This window comes from Berghia stephanieae, chromosome 1, assembly GCF_034508935.2.
Source record: "Berghia stephanieae isolate SIO BIC M18660-M18661 chromosome 1, UCSD_Bste_1.3, whole genome shotgun sequence".
Taxonomy (NCBI): domain Eukaryota; kingdom Metazoa; phylum Mollusca; class Gastropoda; order Nudibranchia; family Aeolidiidae; genus Berghia; species Berghia stephanieae.
In genome coordinates this window covers 100,166,264-100,187,710 of record NC_088360.1, presented here as the reverse complement: position 1 = coordinate 100,187,710, position 21,447 = coordinate 100,166,264, and the positions used below count along the sequence as shown (strand labels likewise).

The 21,447-nt window shown below is 36.8% G+C and overlaps 1 protein-coding gene across 4 annotated transcripts in view; it reads left to right on the top strand.

Annotated features, from left to right (window-relative positions):
- LOC144962535 (potassium channel subfamily K member 6-like) overlaps positions 1–21,447 on the top strand; it is a 197,650-nt gene that overhangs the window by 111,870 nt on the left and 64,333 nt on the right. For 3 of the 4 annotated variants that reach the window (XM_078895551.1, XM_078895553.1, XM_078895554.1), the window contains one exon: positions 9,301–10,036. In XM_078895551.1, coding sequence (XP_078751677.1) covers positions 9,802–10,036 — 235 coding nt within the window. In that variant the 5' untranslated portion in view covers positions 9,301–9,801. Of the gene's footprint in view, positions 1–6,672; positions 6,775–9,300; positions 10,037–21,447 lie in introns of all 4 variants that reach the window. The other variant, XM_078895552.1, reaches the window with a different exon arrangement.

The following is a 21,447-nucleotide window of genomic DNA, read 5'->3' as shown; positions in this document are numbered from 1 at the left end:
ATAGGACGTTAGTCTATCTCAAAGTACTTTCCGCCAAATCTAACAGACTCAGTTACCCATTCACTGCTGGGTGGACAGGGTGTGTGTGTGTGTGGGGGGGGGGGAGGGGTTAGAAAATAAATCTCGACTGCACCCGGGATCGATCTCGGTCCCTTTGCGTGCGAAGCGAGTGCTCTACCAACTGAGCTATCGGGACCCCACGCATAAATAAAACCAGGGGTTATTTTCTATTCCTTATGTCGAAGAATATTTACAATTTCATTCATTGCACCAAAAAAATATTTAAAAATAAACAGACATTCTTATTTCCTATTATTTGAATAGAATTCAATCTTGGTTCTAAACAAAAAAAAAATCTGTACTTTTTATTCTTCGTGCTAGCTAGAACTTTTTCACGTGTCATGTGATCATTATATATAAAATTCAAAACATGATCAGATTTATAATGTTTTTCTCCTCTGGATACACTTTTATGCTCGTCGGAGAAGTATTTCATAAGAGCGTCCGCCATTGTTCCGACAGTTTAGAGCCAGTTACTAAGTTACCCTGCGTCATTACGGGGGAGGTGACTTGACGACTGTTGAAGCGTATGATACTATATTCAAATCACGGGATTCGACATAATACCGTTTGAAGACGACAGGTCACAAATGAGCATCAAGTTCCGGGGCCATTGATGGCCCGATGGCCCTTACGGCACATCCAATTTCACGTCCATCAAAGCCGACACCTCCATTTTTATACACTTTAGATTGAGTTAGTTGCCTGGATGAGCGTGAAAAAGGTGTGTGCGTGCATTCACGTAACAGATGAGACGCGTGCATCAAACTGAATTTCAATCAAGCCTTGATTTCATTATTCAAGCTACGGCTCCATTCGCTGTATGATGTCTTCACTCTTAATATAGAGAGAATTATGCTTGTTTGATAAGGCTAGAAAGTGAGTAGAGTAGAACGAATATCAATTGGATTCAATAGTCTGATGTCACGTCGCCCAGAAACGGCGGCCATCGTGGTTCTAAACAAAGAGTATCGGTACTTTGTATTCTTCATGTCGGTTAGAATTTTTCATATGTCTTGTGATCAGAATGTGTAAAAGCCACAACATGATCAGATTTATAATGGGTTTTTTTTCCTCTGGATACGCTATAATGCTCGTCGGAGAAATATTTCATAAGGGCGTCCGCCATTGTTCCAATAGTTTAGAGCCAGTTACTAAGTTACCATGCGTCATTACGGGGGAAGTGACGTTACGACTGTTGAAGCGTATTATGCTTGTTTGATAAGGCAAGAAAGTGAATAGAGTAGAACGAATATCAATTCTGCCGATTCCTCTGGAAAAAAAAAATGAAGCGTATCTAGATCTAATATAATATAATTTTGGTCAGAAAACAAACTCATCCTTCAAACGTATTTAAATTATCCTCATCTTGTCAAAAAACTCTCAAACCTGGGACTTCCGTGAAGTTGTTTGAGAATATTTTGAGACAACGAGTCACAATTTAATTTGATTTTAATATAATAAGAAGAATGTGAAGGTAGTTTTTTAATCGATAAAAAATCGATTTCTATCATAATAAACGATGAAGAAAATCGGTTGACATTCCACAATATCCATAAAGAATCGGAATATCGATTATTTAATTGAAATACACTAGAATCACAGGAAGAAATCGGAAGAGTTGCATTGTACAGATTGCTTTTAAAAATAGATATAAATGTCAAAGGACAGAATACAAAAAAGCTTAGAGAAACGGATTGAAAGAAAGAAAGGGCACATAATGTGAAAGAAAGAAAATAATATGTGAGATAGGATTGATTAGGTAGAAAGGATAGCCGGGACGTGTGAGGAATTACATTGAGGAAAGGAAATGTCTTGAGGTGATAAAATGGAATAATACGTCTGTTGATGTGAGCTGTGACAGCCCGTGGTATTGGGGGATTGGATGGGATGGATGGAGATAATGTGTGTGTGTGTGTGTGTGTGTGTGTGTGTGTGTGTGTGTGAGTGTAATTTAGATAGAAAGATGGATGGATAGATGGACAGATAGATATATAGGTAGATCGATAGATATATAGATAGATAAATAGATAGATAGATAGATAGATAGATAGATAGATAGATAGATAGATAGATAGATAGATAGATAGATAGATAGATAGATAGATAGATAGATAATATGATATATATATATATATATATATATGATAGATAGATATATAGATAGATTGATAGATAGATAGATAGAGAGATAGATAGATAGATAGATGGGTGGATGGATGGATAAGTAGGTAAAAAAAAGAAAGAAAAAAAAGAGAGAGAGAGAGAGAGAGAGAGAGAGAGAGAGAGAGAGAGAGAGAGAGAGAGAGAGATTGATCTCTATCTATATCTCGGGGGAATTCTATAACGCAGTTTGATATCCCTTTAATTCAAAATAGCCATGCGTGTAAGATTATGTGTATCTAATTCGTTAAACTAAATCAACGAGGGCGTTCTACCTCTCTACATCTTCTCACTTGATTGAATAACTCCTCTCCTCCCTTCTTTACAGTTCACTCTCCATAGCTGTGTGTATTCGTGTTTGTATATATGAGACCCATCGTCTCTAAACGGTATTATGTCGGGATGACTTGGGTGCAAAAAATTGAATTTATTGACAAAAACATGAAACTTGGGGTCTGTTTCGATTTGTTATGTAAGAGAATGAAGACAATTTTTCACAATGCAAAAGCTCAAAATTTGGTATTTTACTATCAAATTAATTCTAAAGTCACTTTTCGGGTTCCAATTCATCCCGACATAATACCGTTTTGAGACGGAGGGGCACATTTGTCTTTGTATATTTAGACTATGTGTTTGCGTGGGAAGAACTCCAGATGCTTTCCTCTCGATCAATCAAAACAGCTAAGAAAATTTACATTTTTATGGAATAACAATAAAATGTAAAAGGCAACACACGAAATAAATGTTGTCATTATAATGTATGTATACGTGTGTAGATAGGAAGCGCTTGGCTAAGAAGCTCACAACATTGCCATCCAGAAGTATAACGGACCAACACACAAAACTATGTGTAACCTCAAACGTTTATAGTGTGGTTACAGCTTAGTGAGAATTATTCATAAACATGTCTGGCAAAAAACAAATACCCGAGTGACGTCAGCTTCATTCTTTCTCTATCGAACTAGCCTAATGAAAGAACGGTAAATAAATTTGGACATTTACAGACATGCTTATTACTACGAAAAAGTCGTAGTTTTACGAAATTTCGACTTCAATGGGAACGATCTATATTCGTGTTTTCGTCCAACGTAGTCATCGATCACATGATTTGTTGCTGTACAACGATTGGAAATTTCTCAATAAATGTAAACACGCTGCTTTGTTTATGAAAGTTGTAAACATACCCATGAGTCATGCTGAGCAAAATGACCAATAGTGATATTTCTCAAACTGTGAACACTTTTCACTAAGCGGGTCATTTTGAGCACACTTTTCAATGTGACCAATGACCTCGAGCACATGGAAAAGGAATATAGATCGCTCCCATTGTAAAACTGTATTGAGGCATTAATTTCAATAAAACTTGTTGAAAATAAAATTTTTGGCGCCAGAGCACATACTCGTACATTAGGGAATTCGAAGGACTAGTAGTAGTAGTATCGTCCGGCTACACTTCTATGTTCAATGTATCAATCCAGGTTCTGAAGTCATCATCACATTTGTTGATGGTTTCAAATCCTCTTCAAGTTCTAGTACGAAGTGGCGGTCCCAGAAGTGGGTGAGAGAGGGATCTAGAAATGACTTGGGTTTGAAACGAATATTTTTTGTGTTCGTGGATAGCTCACACGGTAGAGCCACGCTCTCACCTGCCAGGCGGAGTTGTCGTACCAATAAGGTCGCAGGTTCAAACCCCACCACCGCCGCGAAAAATTTTTATTCTCTATTGTCTTCTGGCACTTTTCTATTCACTTCATATCTTGTTGTTACCAACATAAGTGCCTGCTCCACTCACTTTTCTGAATTAAAAATTCACCCCATACACCGGAGCATACTCAATGTCTCAATCGTTTCTATGTTACATGTTTGTGTTGAGAATATTGGCTATTAAGCTTAACTGCTGGTCAAAATACTTCGCGATGGTGGTGGGCGAACGAATCGGCGGTCCCAGAAGTGGGTGAGAGAGGGATCTAGAAATGACTTGGGTTTGAAACGAATATTTTTTGTGTTCGTGGATAGCTCACACGGTAGAGCCACGCTCTCACCTGCCAGGCGGAGTTGTCGTACCAATAAGGTCGCAGGTTCAAACCCCACCACCGCCGCGAAAAATTTTTATTCTCTATTGTCTTCTGGCACTTTTCTATTCACTTCATATCTTGTTGGTACGAAGTGGTTTGCATCTTGTGGTGCTTGGTTGCACTTTGGGCATGTTGGTGATTCTTGGAGCCCCCATTTGTGCACGTTGGCAGCTGTTCTTGTATGTTTTGACCGTAGACTATTTGCAGCTACCCAGTATTTTCTTGGTTGATCCTGTAGACCTGGGAGACTTTTACAGGGATCTTCAATTCGAAGGACTGCCTAAGATGAAAAGGGCAAATTAGTATTACAGCCATTTGTTAATGGTGTCTTCTTCAATTTTTTCCAAAACTACGAATTTTAACAAATCAAGTAAAAAGTAATAAACAAAAATGAATAAAACATCTTCAAAAAAAAAAAAAAAAGAATAAAATTCCAAACACGGAACGTTTCGGACTCAAAACCATTCTTCAGCCAAAAACAAAAACAAAAAAAAAAAAAAACCCAAACAAAACAGACAAAACAATAAAGACATAAAAACAATACTAATTTACAGATCTGGAAATTGGGTAATGTATTTATGTCTTTATTGTATTTTGTTGTTGTAAAGGGGAATTCAGATTCTATCCAACAGTAATCAATTTTTGTCACTATCATTGTTAACATTTTACGTAAAGAATGGCTACTTTACATGGGAAGAAAGCGTGAGAGTCGTGATTTTACAGAGGGAAATACTCTTCAACAGTCGTAAGGTCACTTCCTTCCTAATGACGCATGGTAACTTAGTAACACTGACTCTAAACTATCAGAACAATGGCGGACGCCTTATGAAATATTTCTCCGGCGAGCATAAAAGCGTATCCAGAGGAAAAAAAACCCCATAAATTTGATCATGTTTTGACTTTTACACATTCTGATTACTAGGCAAATGAAAAGTTCTAGCCAGCATGAAGAATAAAAAGTAATGATTTTCTTTGTTTAGAACCAAGATGGCCGCCGTTGCCGGGCGGCGTGACATCAGACTATTGAATCCAATTATGAAGACTGGGTCCGCCAGGCATGCCCAGTTATTGTATTATAATATTACACATTGCTTTGGGCGACGTGATCTCTAAGTGATGTCATTTCTTATCCAATGGGAACATAGTTTTGTGTGTTGGTCCGTTATACTTCCAGATGGCCATCCGGAAGTAAAACAGACCAACACACAAAACTCTGTGTAACCATGAACTTTTATAGTTTGGGTAATACAGTTTAGTGAGAATTACTCATAAACGCAGATGGCAAAAAACAACAACAAAGGCTTGAGTGACGTCAACTTCATTCTATCTATAGGTTAAAATTAGAAATAGATTTTAAGCAACTTGCTCATCACGACATTATACCGTTTCGAGATGTTAGCCACTGCAGTCTGGTAAACAATAAATCTTCCATTCTTAATGGATTTTATGATTGATACAATTCGTATTTATTTGAATGCAGTTAAACCATGCTGCTCAAGCAAATTGGAGAGGGGTGGAAAGTGGGAGAGAGAGAGAGAGAGAGAGAGAGAGAGAGAGAGAGAGAGAGAGAGAGAGAGAGAGAGAGATGATCATGTGGATTTGACATTGCCCAGCGACATGGGTGAACAATTAATTATCCTCCGATTCTCGAGGGATTCTTGGTTTGTAGCAACCAATAATGTTAGTTATATCCCAGCTATTATTGCCACGAAATGGTATTAATACTCTTCAATAGTAGTAACGTCACTTCCTTCCTAATGACGCATGGTAACTTAGAAACACTGACTCTAAACTATTGGAACAATGGCCGACACCCGTATGAAATATTATTTCCCCGGCGAGCATAAAAGCGTATTCAGAGGAAAAAAGACACATAAATTTGATCATGTTTTGACTTTTACACATTCTGATCACAAGGCATATGAAAAGTTCTCGCCAGCATGAAGAATATAAAGTAATGATTTTCTTTGTTTAGAACCAAGATGGCCGTTGCCGGGCGGCGTGACATCAGACTACTGAATTCAATTGGTGTGATTTACAGTGTTAAAAATTGAATTCATGGCAATAAATTTGAAACGAATAAAAAGTTTGATGTTTTATTAGACAGAATGAAAATAATGTCTGAAAATGATAAAAAGTCAAATTTCATACTTATAATCATTTTGACTAGAATCAATTTTCTTGGCATTTGTCTTGCCCTGATATAAAACCTTTTCGGGAAGACGGGTCACTTTTCTTTATTGAGTCCAACAATACAGTCGAAAGCTCTATGTAAAAGCTAGATTTTTTTATTGTACTGCCTCTATAATAAATTGTACTCCCCTATTTCTTTAGGGATTCTTGATTTGAACCAATCAATATTTTCTTAATACAGTCATACAGCCTAAAGGAGAAGATGTCTATGCGGATTTGGCAATGCACTGATTGTCTCTGAATGTAAATGTTGCTGCTCGAAGCTCGAAGAAATAAATAACAAGTAAGCTTCAATTTAATATACGAAAACATATAAAATATACGTTTCGGGTAACCCCTTTTATCAACAAAACAGGATGAATGAAACACTACAGATGAATGAGATAATGTCCTTGTGGCGTTGTTAAGATGGACAGACAAAAACATTGATGGCAGGAAATAGTATGCTGGAGAGAAAGATAAAGGGAGTAAATTTGACTCATAAATAAGGGAAGAACACAAAACAAACGACGTTTCGGCCTTTGGCCTTTTTCAAGGACACAATAGGAAGCACATATTAAAATAGAACCATGTATATTTATAAAAGGTGCGCAATTAATCCAGTCAAAAGAGGGGAGGCGGGGAGGAACTGTGTAATGCAGTAAAGAAAGTGAAATAAAATAAAGTGTAGATTATTGTTGGAAAATAAATACAATGGAATTGGAAATAAAAACAAAATATAAGGGACGAAGGTATTAGTATAATCATTAGTTTACTTTCACTTTCACATTGTTATTGATTGTGTCTTGGGTAAACAGTTATCATCCAATTCTTGGGAGATTATATTGGCTGGAAGGAATAAACATTTATCTTAATACAGCCCAACAGGGCATCCGGGGGGCGATTGTGTATGCGGATACACATAGCAAATTAGAGGCTGTTATAGATGGCATTGCGGATACAATTCATTCTCCCCCAACTCTTAAGGGATTCTTGATAAGAAGCAATCAATATTATTGCGGCTATGTGGTCTTGTGGTATGACAATCGCCTTCGGATCGGAGGGTCTAGTGCTCGAGTCCCGCTCTGAGCGGCGCATAGTTGGATCCCTGGAAAATGCTTTCGCCTTACCCAGGTGTAAAGTGAGTAACTGGCCGTTAACAGTGTTGTCTCTGTCGAAATAAAAAATATTATGTGTAATTTCCTAGACAGGTGTGCGTCGTGTCTCGTCTTGCATGTTAAGTGTTGCTGTTGGCTAAGAACCCCTTGTAAATCGCTTTGAACAGGTTTAGTGGATATTGCTCAATATTTGTTCAAGTTTTTATTTTCTTCTAAAAATATCTTAATACGGTCATACAGTGCAGACGAGACAAGGTCTAAACAAAGAAAATCAATACTTTTTATTCTTCTTGCTGGCTAGAACTTTTTTTTACATGTCATGTAATCAGAATTTATAAAAGTCAAAACATATCAGATTTATGTTTTTCTCTTCTGGATACATTTTTATGCTCGTCGAAGAAGTATTTCATAAGGGCGTCCGCCATTGTTCCGATAGTTTAGAACCAGTTACTAAGTTACAATGCGTCATTACGAGGGAAGTGACGTCACAACTGTTGACGCCTATTCTCGGGGGATTCTTGGTTTAGAGCAATCAATGTTTATCTCTATTCGGCCTAACAATGCATGCATCGTGAGCGATGTATTTATGTGGATATAAATAACAATGTGAAATTGAATGTAAGCTTCAATTTAGTTACAAAAACAAATCAAATGAACGTTTCGGGTTTCCTCTTTATCAACAAAACAGCATGAATGAAACACTACAGATGAATGAGATAATCATCCGTAGTGTTTCACTCAACCTTTGTTGTTGATAAAGGGGAAACCCGAAACGTTCATTTGATCTGTTTTTGTAATTAGATTGACGCGTACATTCAATTTCACATTGTTATTTATTTCTTCGAGCTTCGTGCAGCAGGATTTACATTATGTGGATATAGATAATTCGAAGATGACGTCACCCAGGTCTTTGTTATTGTTTTTTGTTTATGAGTAATGCTCACTGAACTGTATTGACCCGACTATAAACGTTCATGGATACACACAGTATTGTGTGTTGGTCCGTTATACTTCCGGATGGCAATGTTATGAGCTTCTTAGCCAAGCGCATACTATCTATAGAGATTCACTGTTTCTTGAACTCTTGGGTAAACAGTTTTCTTCCACTTCTTGAAGAAGTCTTTGATGAAATCCTTATCATTTTTTTTAAAGGTGAACACCAACGATTTTGTGTCATCTTGTAGTATGACATCCACTTTCGGATCGGAAGGTCCTGGGTTTGAGCCTCGCTCGGCGGATAGTTGAGTCCTTGGAAAAGACTCTTTACTCACATTCTCTCACCGTACTCGGGTGTAAAATGAGTACCTGGCCGTTATCAGCGTTGTCTCAAAATTCATTACAAGGGATCCCTGGCCAACAGCAACACTGAACATGTAGGACGAGACATGACGCCTGTTAGGCGATATTACAATTTTTTTTAGGACAGAGACAACGATGTTAACGGCCAGGTACTCATTTTACACCTGAGTACGATGAGAGAATGTGAGTAAAGAGCCTTTTCCAAGGACTGAACTTCGCGCCGATCGAGGCTCGAACCCAGGACCTTCAGGTCCGAAAGCAAATGTCATACCATTAGACTACATAGCCGCACAATTGTAATCAATCGATATTTCAACGATAATCATTATTCAAACATTTTAAAAGATTATGATCATTCTTATAATTATTTCTAAATTTCTTTCTTGTTCTTTTCCTCCCTATCTCTTCCACAGACAGGGTAGACAACCGGTACAATTGAAACATTAAAGAAAATACCAAGAGCTACTTCCCTTTACTAATACAAACTATAACAAATTATTCAAATATCACATCCTGATGATAAATTAACCCCATTAAAAACATTTCAAATTCCAAATTCGTCAGTAAATCATCTGTTTGAGATTGGACACATAGTCGGAAGAAATTATCTGTTTTTTTAAATATTTTCATTATTTTAAGAAATAGCATTTGAAATACAGTGCTCTCATAGACATTCTCCAAATAGAATAATTTATTCGTGACAATCGAATTATAATTTGCGAAGGCAAGAACGATTTACACAATATAAAAATTCAAACAATACGATTTAAACATTGAAAAGGAATTATCTATAAGGAGACTGAAAACGGGTTGCATTGTTTTCACATTATTAAATTTAGCGATAAAAGAGGCATTTCGATAAGCCAAATTGTATAAAAATAAACTTGAACTGAACTGGAATAAGAGAACGCAGTATGTCCGATACAGATAGGATGACGGCGGCTGAAACAGGGGAAACAACCAAGAATTCTAACTACTTCAGACGGAGTACTTTCCGAGTTGTCGGACTTTGTATTTTCTACATTCTGTTCCTTGTTGTCGGCGCGGCGATTTTTGCTGCCATCGAGGGCCCGCAGGAAGAGACAGTAGTGGACCACATTCGTGCTGTGAGGGATGAGTTTTTGAGGGATCATTCAAACTGCATATCAGGTAAGTTGTTGATAAAAAAATATATATATAATCGTTGTTATGGTTGTAATAAATAACCTGAGCTTGAAACGAATTTTTTTTTTGGGGTTCGTGGATACGGTAGAGTCACGCTCTCACCGACCAGACGGAGTTGTCGTACCAATAAGGTCGCGGGTTCAAACCCCATCACCGCCGCGAAAATGTTTTATTCTCTATTGTCTTCTGGCACTTTTCTACTCACTTCATCTCTTGTTGTTAACAATAATTGGAGGGTGGAAGGAGGGGGGGGGGGGGGGTTGTTTTTTGTTTTCTTTTCTTTTCTAGATTTTATTATAAAATCATCTTCATCTGTGGCATGGATGAGTGTATAAGTTAGATACCGTGGTAATTGAACTATCGGATTCGTTTTGAATGTTAGATAAAGTGGGTGACTTAGAAAATACAACGACGACAACGACGACGACGACGACCACGAGAAGAAGAAGAAGAAGAAGAAGAAGAAGAAGAAGAAGAAGAAGAAGAAGAAGAAGAAGAAGAAGAAGAAGAAGAAAAAGATGATGATGATGATGATGATGATGATGATGATGATGATGATATGATGATGATGATGATGATGATGATGATGATGATGATGAGATGGTGATGATGATGATGATGATGATAATGATAATGATGATGATGATGTTGTTGCTAATGACAATGATGATGATGATGATGATGATGATGATGATGATGATGATGATGATGATGATGATGATGATGATGATGAAGATGATGATGATGATGATATTCATAATAATGGTGATGATGATGATGATGATGATGATGATGATGATGATGATGATGATGATGAAGACGACGATAATGATTATGAAGATAAAGAGAAGGTGAAGAATGAGAGTGTTTACCAGGCCTATGTAATTTCTTTCCACTTTAGTATAACAACCATTAGCTTGCTTAGCAATGACAACTCCGGTTAAGTCTCTCCTTACCACCCATTTTCAGAGTTTACCCTAAAACGTCACGCCCACCCAACACAAAAATAGAATGTTCTTACTCAAACAGAAAACCAACAAGTACATTCTACACACAATTTAGTTCAGCAAAATGAGCTCTCAAATACAGTTTCACGTTTTCTTTAAAATTTGTGATGTGCAAAAGAAATCAAAATGATAAAATTATTGATTGTATCGTAACGAATGTGACGATTTTCCTATAGGGAATGAGTTTAGCGGAAGAGTAGCGTACCTTGATTGGACGTCACCCATAGTCTGTGACGTCACCGGCGGAAAAGTTATTAGAGAGAGAACGTCATGTTGGTTGTGCGCATGCGTCTCTCGTCCTCGCTCCGCATGCGCACAACCAACATGACGTTCTCTCTCTAATAACTTTTCCGCCGGTGACGTCACAGACTATGGGTGACGTCCAATCAAGGGACGCTACTCTTCCTCTAATCTCATTCCCTATATATTCTTGTTTACCGTTTTTGGTTATCGACGTTAACGATTTGATATTAAGATTTACAATTGTGGTTTGAATACCATTACAAAACTAGGGAGCAGGCACCAGTATAAGATAAAGTGTGTATGAAATGTGTCAGACCTAGCAAGAAAGAAAAATGCAAGAAAAAATAAATCCCAAAATATCAGTCTACCTCGACTGCGGATCGAACTTCAGACCTTCTGATTATCGGTCAGACGTGCTACCATTACACATTATCAGAGGAAGAATATAGGTATTAAAATTGTCCCAACAATAGGAAGCCTCTGTGGTGTAATGATAGCACGTCTGACCGGTAATCAGAAGGTCTGTGGTTCGATCCTCAGTTGAGTTGGACTGATTTTTTTTTTTTGGATGTTTTTTTTCCTTCTTGTATTTTTCTTCCTTGCTTTGTCTGGCACCTTTCATACACATTTGTGACCCATCGTCTCGAAACGGTATTATGTCGGAACGAACCAACTGCTTAAAAGCCCAATTAAGTGTTAAACTGGTCAAAAATATAAATTGCTGGCATTAGCACCCTAAAATATGGTATCCATTCTCCTCAATAAAACATACAAACTCAACACAAGTTTGATATGTCTTGCTATAAATTCAATTTTCAACAGCTAAACCATCCCGACTTAATACCGTTTTGAGGCGAAGGGTCACATTTGTTCAGATCTTTATCTTAGAATATCATTACGCATAAAATCTATTATTAGATAGTAAAAGCGGATGCGTTCGGAAGAAACATATTTCTTGAACTCATGTTTTTATTTTATTTACAAAAGATAATAGGGATCGCTCATAATATTTTTTGCTATTATGCTATAGATAGTATGCAGATGACGTCACTCAGGCCTTGTTATTGTTTTTGCCATCCGCGTTTGTGAGTTGTTCTCACTAAACTGTATTAACCAGACTATAAAAGTTCATGGTTACACAGAGTTTGTGTGTTGGTCCGTTATACTTCCGGATGGCAATGTTGTGAACTCCTTGGCCAAGCGCATTCTATCTATAGATAGTATGCGCTTGGCTAAGAAGCTCATAACATTGCCATCCGGAAGTATAACGGACCAACACACAAAACTGTGTGTATCCATGAACGTTTATAGTCGGGTTAATACAGTTCAGTGAGCATTACTCATAAACGCGGATGGCAAAAAACAATAACAAAGACCTGAGTGACGTGATCTTCGAACTATCTCTTGTAAAATCGGGCTTTCCCCAAAAGGAAAAGGCTATAATAATCCTGGTTTTAATGACTGAGTCTTACCTTCTAAAGTACAAAACCTGTCCTGTATAATTATAGGTAAGGCTGTACTCAGAGTGTTGTGCCCTCAAGGACAAAGTCCGTTTAAAATTTCAATTTGAATAAGATTGCAATATTTTCCTTTAATTATGAAAAACAACAATTATTCTCTTTCAAAATATTACAGCGAGAATAATCGGACACAATCGTGGGGTAAGAAAATAGGATTCAATATTCAACCAGCAGCTTGGTTCTAAACAAAGATAATCGGTACTTTTTATTCTTCATGGTGGCTAGAACTTTTTTACATGTCATGAGATCAGAATGTATAAAAGACAAAACATGATCAGATTTATAATGTTTTTCTCCTCTGGATACACGTTTATGCTCGTCGGAGAAGTTTTCATAAGGGCGTCCGCCAATATTCCGATAGTTTAGAACCAGTTACTAAGTTACTTACTATGCCTCATAGGGAAGTGATGTCACGACTGTTGAAGCATATTGTTTTGTTGCTTTGTGGAGGTGATGTCTTTTTGAGGCTCTCTCTATTTAGTATTGCAGACAACGTAGATGACAAGAGCATTTAACAAGAGAATTTATATAGAGCACTATCCACTAAACGTGCTCAAAAAGTTTAACAATGGGTCCCTCGTCAACAGCAACACTTAATCATGTAGGACGAGACATGACGCTTGTTAGGCGATAGTGCATATGTGACCCCTCGTCTCAAAACGGTATTAACTCACTCAGCCCTAACACCACTAAACTCAAAGCGCTTTACAGGGGGCCCTGGCCAACAGCAACACTTAACATGTAGGATGGGACATGACTGATGCCTGTAAGGCAATATTACAATTTTTTCGGACAGAAACAACGGTGATATACTCATTTTACACTTGAGTACGGTGAGAGAATATGAGTAAAGAGTTTTTTCCAAGGACTCAACTATGCGCCGAGCGAGGCTCGAACCCAGGGCCTTTTGATCCGAAAGCGAGTGTCATACCACTAGGTCACATAGCCGCACATATCTGTTAACGACAATAGCTGTTTTTCATTTTTATGTTTGTATAGAATTATTAATATGACCTTCAATCCATAAAAAAAAGGTCACAGACCTGAGAGGCTGTTTACACATGCCACCTCAGTTTGAAGTCTCAGATTCCAGCGTTTTCATGTTTTAGGCGACGATAGTGTTTTGTTTGGGGAGCAATTCTTTGGGCGATATTGCCAGAATAGTTGCAGGGTTAATTGGGTAATATGATCGAATTAGCCGGAGAATGTCGGATTTTTAGCCAGTGTAGTTAAATTATAGGCTCAGTATTATTTCGAGAATATATCAATAATGATTCAGCTGCATTTTTTTAAAAATACAGAAACAAAACAAACCAAAAAAAAAAAAAAACACCCAACAAAATCAAAATCAGCAACAAAACAAATAAAACAAAAACAAAAAGCAAAAACCCTCAATAAAAAACCAACAAAAAATACAGCAAAATAAAAAACAACACACAAACACACAAACACACAAAACAAACAAACAAACAAACAGACACAAAAACAAATGGTATGCATATATAGATTATATTGACCTTCCGTGACGTCATATGCTTGAGACACGACTAACAATGTTTTAATCCATCAATATTCAAAGGACCGAGTTTTTTGGCCCCCTAAAAATGTAAGCAGAATGAAATTAAATACTCAGGGGAACTTTCTTATTATAGTCAGATATTCAATAAGTCGCGTGTGTTTTTCTTCTTTTTCTCAGCTGTCCCTCAATGCACAGCTGCAAAAGTTTGTATGAACCTCTGAATCAATTTGTCTAATTAGAAACGTTTTTTCATGAATTTTAAAACAATAGGACTGGATTTCACTTATTACAGCTATATTAAAATCGATAACTGGTAAGGATCGGAACTCATAAATGATTTACAGTATCAAAATTGTGAATTTTCCGCTTATCCATTTTGAAGGAATTTGTTAAAAAGGAATGATCGGTAAACAGAAACTTAAACGATATCTGAATATGAAGGGACGAATGGCAATCCTTAACTATCAGACATCTATATTTTATAAGTAACAATACACATTTCTGATGAAAACAAATGAAAATGAAAATTAGGCGCTCTCAGCTTCCTTTTGATTACAAAATTTTGAGAAATAGCTTGTGTTTATGCCAAAGAGGATGACATAATAATGTAGCCTGGTCAAAAGTGGACATTAATCAATTTATGATACAGTGTTTTCACAAATACGTACATGTGTTCAACAATAACAACAAACAACAACAACAACAAAAACAACAATCACAACAACAAACAACAACAACAATAACAATAACAACAACAACAATAACAACAACAACAACAAACAACAACAACAACAACATAGAATTAGTGGACACACCAAATCATCACATTCTGATGACGCAGATGATGAAAAGGAGAAATCTAATTTTCCTTCAGTTTGCGAAGGTTGGAGCATGATGCCTTCCCTTGTTTATTGCCTTGTCTGTGAGAGTAAAGTTGGATCTCTTCCTCTCAATCTTCCATTTAATGGGCATGATCTATATTAACTTTCCATGTGCTCGAGGTCATTGGTCACATTGCAAACTGTGCTCAAAGTGACCTGTATAGTGAAAAGTGTTCACAGATTTTGAACTATCTAACATCACGATTTGTCATTTTGTTCAGCTTGACACCTGGGTATTTTTACAACTTTCATAAACAAACCAGCGTGTTTACATTTTTGAAGAAACATCCAATCGTCGGACAGCAACAAAGCATGTGATTGATGACTTGGTTGGACGAAAACATGAATATAGATAGTATGCGCTTGGCTAAGAAGCTCATAACATTGCCATCCGGAAGTATAACCGTCCAACACACAAAACTGTGTGTAACCATGAAATTTTATAGTCAGGTTAATACAGTTCAGTGAGAATCACTCACAAACGCGGATGGCAAAATACAATAACAAAGGCTTGAGTGACGTCAACTGCATACTATCTATAGATCGCTCCCATTGGGCCCAAATGAATTCGATTGGATTGCGCTGACAGTTATATGGGAGAAGTCACGCAATCTTGTGTTAAAACTTCCTGATTATACAGTCTGTTTTGAACACTGTTTCTGGTTTGTTTCTTTTCATTAAGGAGTATTATCCCTTTGTTAAATGGTCAGAATAATATGTAGTGCTGCCTGATTGAAGCCATGACATCATGTCAGCTTTTATAGTCACTGAAGTTGGAGCCTTGAAGCAATCATGGGCCACCGAACGGTAGCTTTGTCCAATACTTATGGGTGCATCGAAGGGAAGGCAGCAAACGGTTCTTTAGCCAGTCTTCAGACACCTCTGCATTGACCCCAGAATGATAGTCTCTGCCTTCCAGAAGATGCAGAGAAGAAAAAAATGGCATGGCATCCTTCTAAATATCCAATATCTTCACCACCTTCAAGAATAACAATGATCCTCTGTCCCGAACCTATGGGCCTTTTTTTACTCGAATCATCAGACGACCATTCCTAAGTCGGATGTATGTTAACTTTCAACCAGCTCCATACATCTTTGGATGATATCCATATCAAAGTTGTCTAAGACTCTTTTCCTACCACGTCGTTCCACACTGTTGATATCTCTGTCGTATTTCGGTAATCATCTTCTCAGTGTTAGATTGTGAAATTCACAATTCCATAGCCGTCCTCTTTAATGGATTATCTATAGATACAAATAGACTTCCTTTCGCAGATTTACAAGACCGGAACCGATATGATATCGTATCGTTTAAGAGCTTATAGGTTTTAATAACCTTTTAAAAACCTTTATATATGCTCTGTGAAATGCATAGATACAATTTGTCAAAGTCATATAAACAGGATTCTTTGTTAAGTTGACAATAGTGAGCATATTATAATCAGTATTTCAAATGATTTAAAGCTAGATATTTCATATCAGTCTTCGGTAATTGGATTCAATAGTCTAATGTCACGTCGCCCAGCAACGGCGGCCATCGTGGTTCTAAACAAAGAAAATCGGTACTTTGTATTCTTCGTGTTGGCTAAAACTCTTCATATGTCTTGTGATCAGAATATGTAAAAGTCAAAACATGATCAGATTTATAATGATTTTTTCCATCTGGATACGCTTTTATGCTTGTCGGAGAAATATGTCATAAGGGCGTCTGCCATTGTTCCGATAGTTTAGAGCCAGTTACTAAGTTACCATGCGTCATTACGAGGGAAGTGACGTTACGACTGGAGAAGCGTATGGCGACATGATGTAGATGATACATGCAATAAATTATAAATTCAAAATTTAATGCAAACTACATAAGCGGTAAGTTTACAACAGTTAAGGCGAATTGTTGTTATACGGATACAAGTATGAAGTGAACTCATAATCACTAGCTGGAACTATCGTCAACATGAGATTTTTTTTTAAAATGGGATGAATTCATCTCTTACTTTGTTTACATATTTATCAGTGTAAAATCTCTATTTTTATCACAGCGGCTTTAGGGTAGTTTTTATAGATAGTTCGAAGATGACGTCACTCAGGTCTTTGTTATTGTTTTTTTTGCCATCCGCGTTTATGAGTAATGCTCACTGAACTGTATTAACCTGACTATAACCGTTCATGGATAATAGATAGTATGCGCTTGGCTATGAAGCTCATAACATTGCCATCCGGAAGTATAACGGACCAACACACAAAACTGTGTGTATCCATGAACGTTTATAGTCGGGGTAATACAGTTCAGTGATCATTACTCATAAACGCGGATGGCAAAACAAACAACAAAACAATAACAAAGACCTGAGTGACGTCATCTTCGAACTATCTATAGATAGTTTGCAGTTGACGTCACTCGGATCTTTGTTATTTTTTTTTCATCCGCATTTATGAGTAATTAATCAGTAGATTTGAGACCAATTAACATGACATTTGTGACACACCCTCATACGTGCTCGAACAAACATAGTTGGCTGTTTATAAACAGTAACGTGAATGAAATCGACCTCTCTCTGATCATTGATATTGTTTTTATACCGCGAAATGAGTGACTAGTCATGAGACGATTTTCTCGATCAGATTATAAACGTTTACATTTATACATAGTTTTCTGTGTTAGTTCTATTGACCAAGCGGTAGAATAGTGGGTCTTTTACTTAAACACAAACCATCGATAGTAAAACGTGTGTAGTTTGCTGTGTCTACCATTCACTGCCATTGTTTACATTATGGCGATTGTCCGAGAGGCGTGGTTATCTACCTGTTAATTCTTACTAAACGGAATTAACAAGAATATAAACGGTCAAGGTGTTGGTCCGTTATACTTCGGGATGACAATGTTGTGACATTTTTAACCAAGCGCACACTATCTTTCGGTCTTTAACTCTCTCCTTACCAGCTATTTTTAGAATTTCCCCCGAAAATTCACACCCAGTCAGCACAAAATTAGACTTTTCTTACTTAAACAAAAAAGTAACAAGTACATTCCATACAGAATGTTGTTCAGCACAATGATGTCTACAACACAATGTTTAGTATTTATAGCTGTGATCAAAGCATTTCTTTACATTTTGTGATGTACAAGAGAAATCGGAATAAGAAAATTGTTGGCTGCATCGTAACGAATGTGACGATTTTCCTGTGGGTGGTAAGGAGAGGGTTAAGAAGAAAACTTTTTTTGATATGGCATCAACACGGTCCAAAATCTATAGATAGTATGCAGATGACGTCACTCAGGCCTTTGTTATTGTTTTTGCCATCCGCGTTTGTGAGTTGTTCTCACTAAACTGTATTAACCAGACTATAAAAGTTCATGGTTACACAGAGTTTGTGTGTTGGTCCGTTATACTTCCGGATGGCAATGTTGTGAACTCCTTGGCCAAGCGCATTCTATCTATATTCAGGTCAAACAGATCGATGCAGAGGTTGACATAATTTTTTTACAGCTTTTGACAGACGACAGCTGAGAACAACAAGAAAAACACGCACCATTAACTCTCTCCTTACCAGCCATTTTCAGGATTTTACCCAAAACTTCACACCCAGTTAACACAAAAATAGTTTTTTTTTACCACTCAAACAAAATAGCAGTATGTTCTAGCGATACAGAATTTCTTGAACAAAACAAGCTCGACAACACACTGTTCATTTTCTTTAAATGTTATGATAGACAAAAGAAATTTGAATAAGAAAAATGTTTGTTTTATCGTAACGAATGTGACGATTTTCATATAGTTGGTAAGGAGAGGGTTAATAAAAAAATCTGACTACTATAACCAACTTTCCCAATATTTTATGTAAACCTGATAGGCCTGATGGATCCGACTTGATGTGGAGTCAGAGAGCCATGGTGCAGGAGTATAGATAGTGTGCGCTTGGCGAAGAAACTCACAACATTGCATCCGGAAGTGTAACGGACCAACAAACAAAACTGTATGCATCCTTGAACGGTTATAGTCTGGTTAGTAGGCTACAGTTTAGTGAGAATTACTCATAAACGCGGATGGCAAAATGCAATAACAAAAAGACTAGAGTGATGTCAACTGCATAATATCTATAGTCTTTCCATCGTACCTAGAAAGTACCCAATTCTCTCTCTCTCTCTCTCTCTCTCTCTCTCTCTCTCTCTCTCTCTCTCTCTCTCTCTCTCTCTCTCTCTCTCTCTCCCCCTCACCCCTCCCACACCCCCACCGAGCGCTTCGTGTCCGTGAGCAAGTCGGCTCGCCTTAACTCACTCAACACTAACAACGACTATATCCGTGGTTTACCTGGATTGCTTTTACCCATGCCTATTTTATATTGGATTTCTCTAAGACAAATTATAGATAGTATGCAGATGACGTCACTCAGGCCTTTGTTATTGTTTTTTGCCATCCGCGTTTATGAGTAATGCTCACTGAACTGTATTAACCCGACTATAAACGTTCATGGATACACACATTTTTGTGTGTTGGTCTGTTATACTTTTGGATGGCAATGTTATGAAATTCTTAGCCAAGCGCATACTATCTATAGACGTAGTATCAAAGTTTATGTTTTTAGTTTTTGCTTGTTAATGACAGTTGAATAAAACTATCTGTGTACATGCTTATTTTTAATACTTTTTCTTCCAATTTTGAAAAGTAGCAAAAATCTCTGGGAATGAGTGAGATAACCTATTTTGCGGCGCTGCACTGCGACTTACGCCTAGTCTAGTGTATTCAAGTATTACTTCGGAATGACCCTAACAACAATAAATGTGTGATCCGTTGACTCAAAACGACATATGCCGGATTGAACTAGAATAGTAAAATTATATTTAAATGTTCAGATAAAAACAGGATATACTTGTTTTATGGAAGTGAAATTATATCATAGTTATTGTGCGGCTATGCGGTCTAGTGGTATGGCACTCGCTTTCGGATTGGAAGGTCCTGAATTCGAACCACATAGTTGAGTCCTTGGAAAAGGCTCTTTACTCACATTCTCTCACAATGTTCAGGTGGAAAATGAGTACCTGGCTGTTAACAGCGTTGTCTCTATCGGGAAAAAAAATTGTAATATCGCCTAACAGGCGTCTTGTCTCATTTTACATATTACGTTTTATTGTTGGTCATGGACCCTTTATTATCAATTTATTTATTTTATTTATTATGAACACAAGTTCGTAGGGGCTTAAAATGTTTTTAAAAAAAATATTTTTAAAATTTTGTTATCGAGGAAGAAGAGATTTGAGCACGAAACGTCCCGTGCTTAGTATTTTGTTCTTTTATCGAAGCTGTTATAGATAGAACGAAGTTGACGTCACTCCGGCCTTTGTTATTGTTTTTTGCCATCCATGTTTGTGAGTAATTCTCACTAAACTATATTGATCAGACTATAAACGTTTAAGGTTACACATTATAGTTTTGTGTGTTGGTCCGTTATACTTCCGGATGGCAATGTTGTGAGCTTCTGAGCCAAGCGCATACAATCTATATTTAATCATTTTGTTCAACATTTAAAAATTAATGATAAGACACTGATATACAAAAAACAAAAGACAAAAAAAAAAACAAAAAACAAAAACAAAACAAAACAAAACAAAACCAAAACCCTGACATAAAAAGAACTCTTTTAGTCGTGTTTTGGGTAGTGGCATATTTGACAGCTGTTTAGACGGAAGTTACAACTTTTTACTGAAGGTAACTTGATATTTTGCCACGGAAAGGCTTCGTAACCGAGTGGGTTGCACAGATGATGATGATCGACTTGGTGGTCGTCGGTATGGGTTATATCTACATAACCATTGTCTTTAACGTCATATCTTTGGGCTTTTGGACCTCTTTTTCTTTTCCATTTTCTTTCTTTTTTAAATTTTGATTTGGAAAAATAAAGAGAAGGGGGGGTGGGGGTGTTTATTTTTAATTTCTCTTCTTGTTTTGGTCTTTTTTGTTGTCTTATTCAAAATTTTCTATCTAAAAAAATTCTATCTTTTTTTCTTTACTAAACCAGAGAGGCAATAATAATAATAATAATAATAATAATAATAATAATAATAATAATAATAATAATAATAATAATAATTAGTATATTAATAATAATAATAATAATAATAATAATAATAATAAATAATAATAATAATAATAATAATAATAATAATAATGATAATAACAATAATAATAATAAATGGTATTTATATAGTGCTTTACCCCGTTGTCACAGGCTC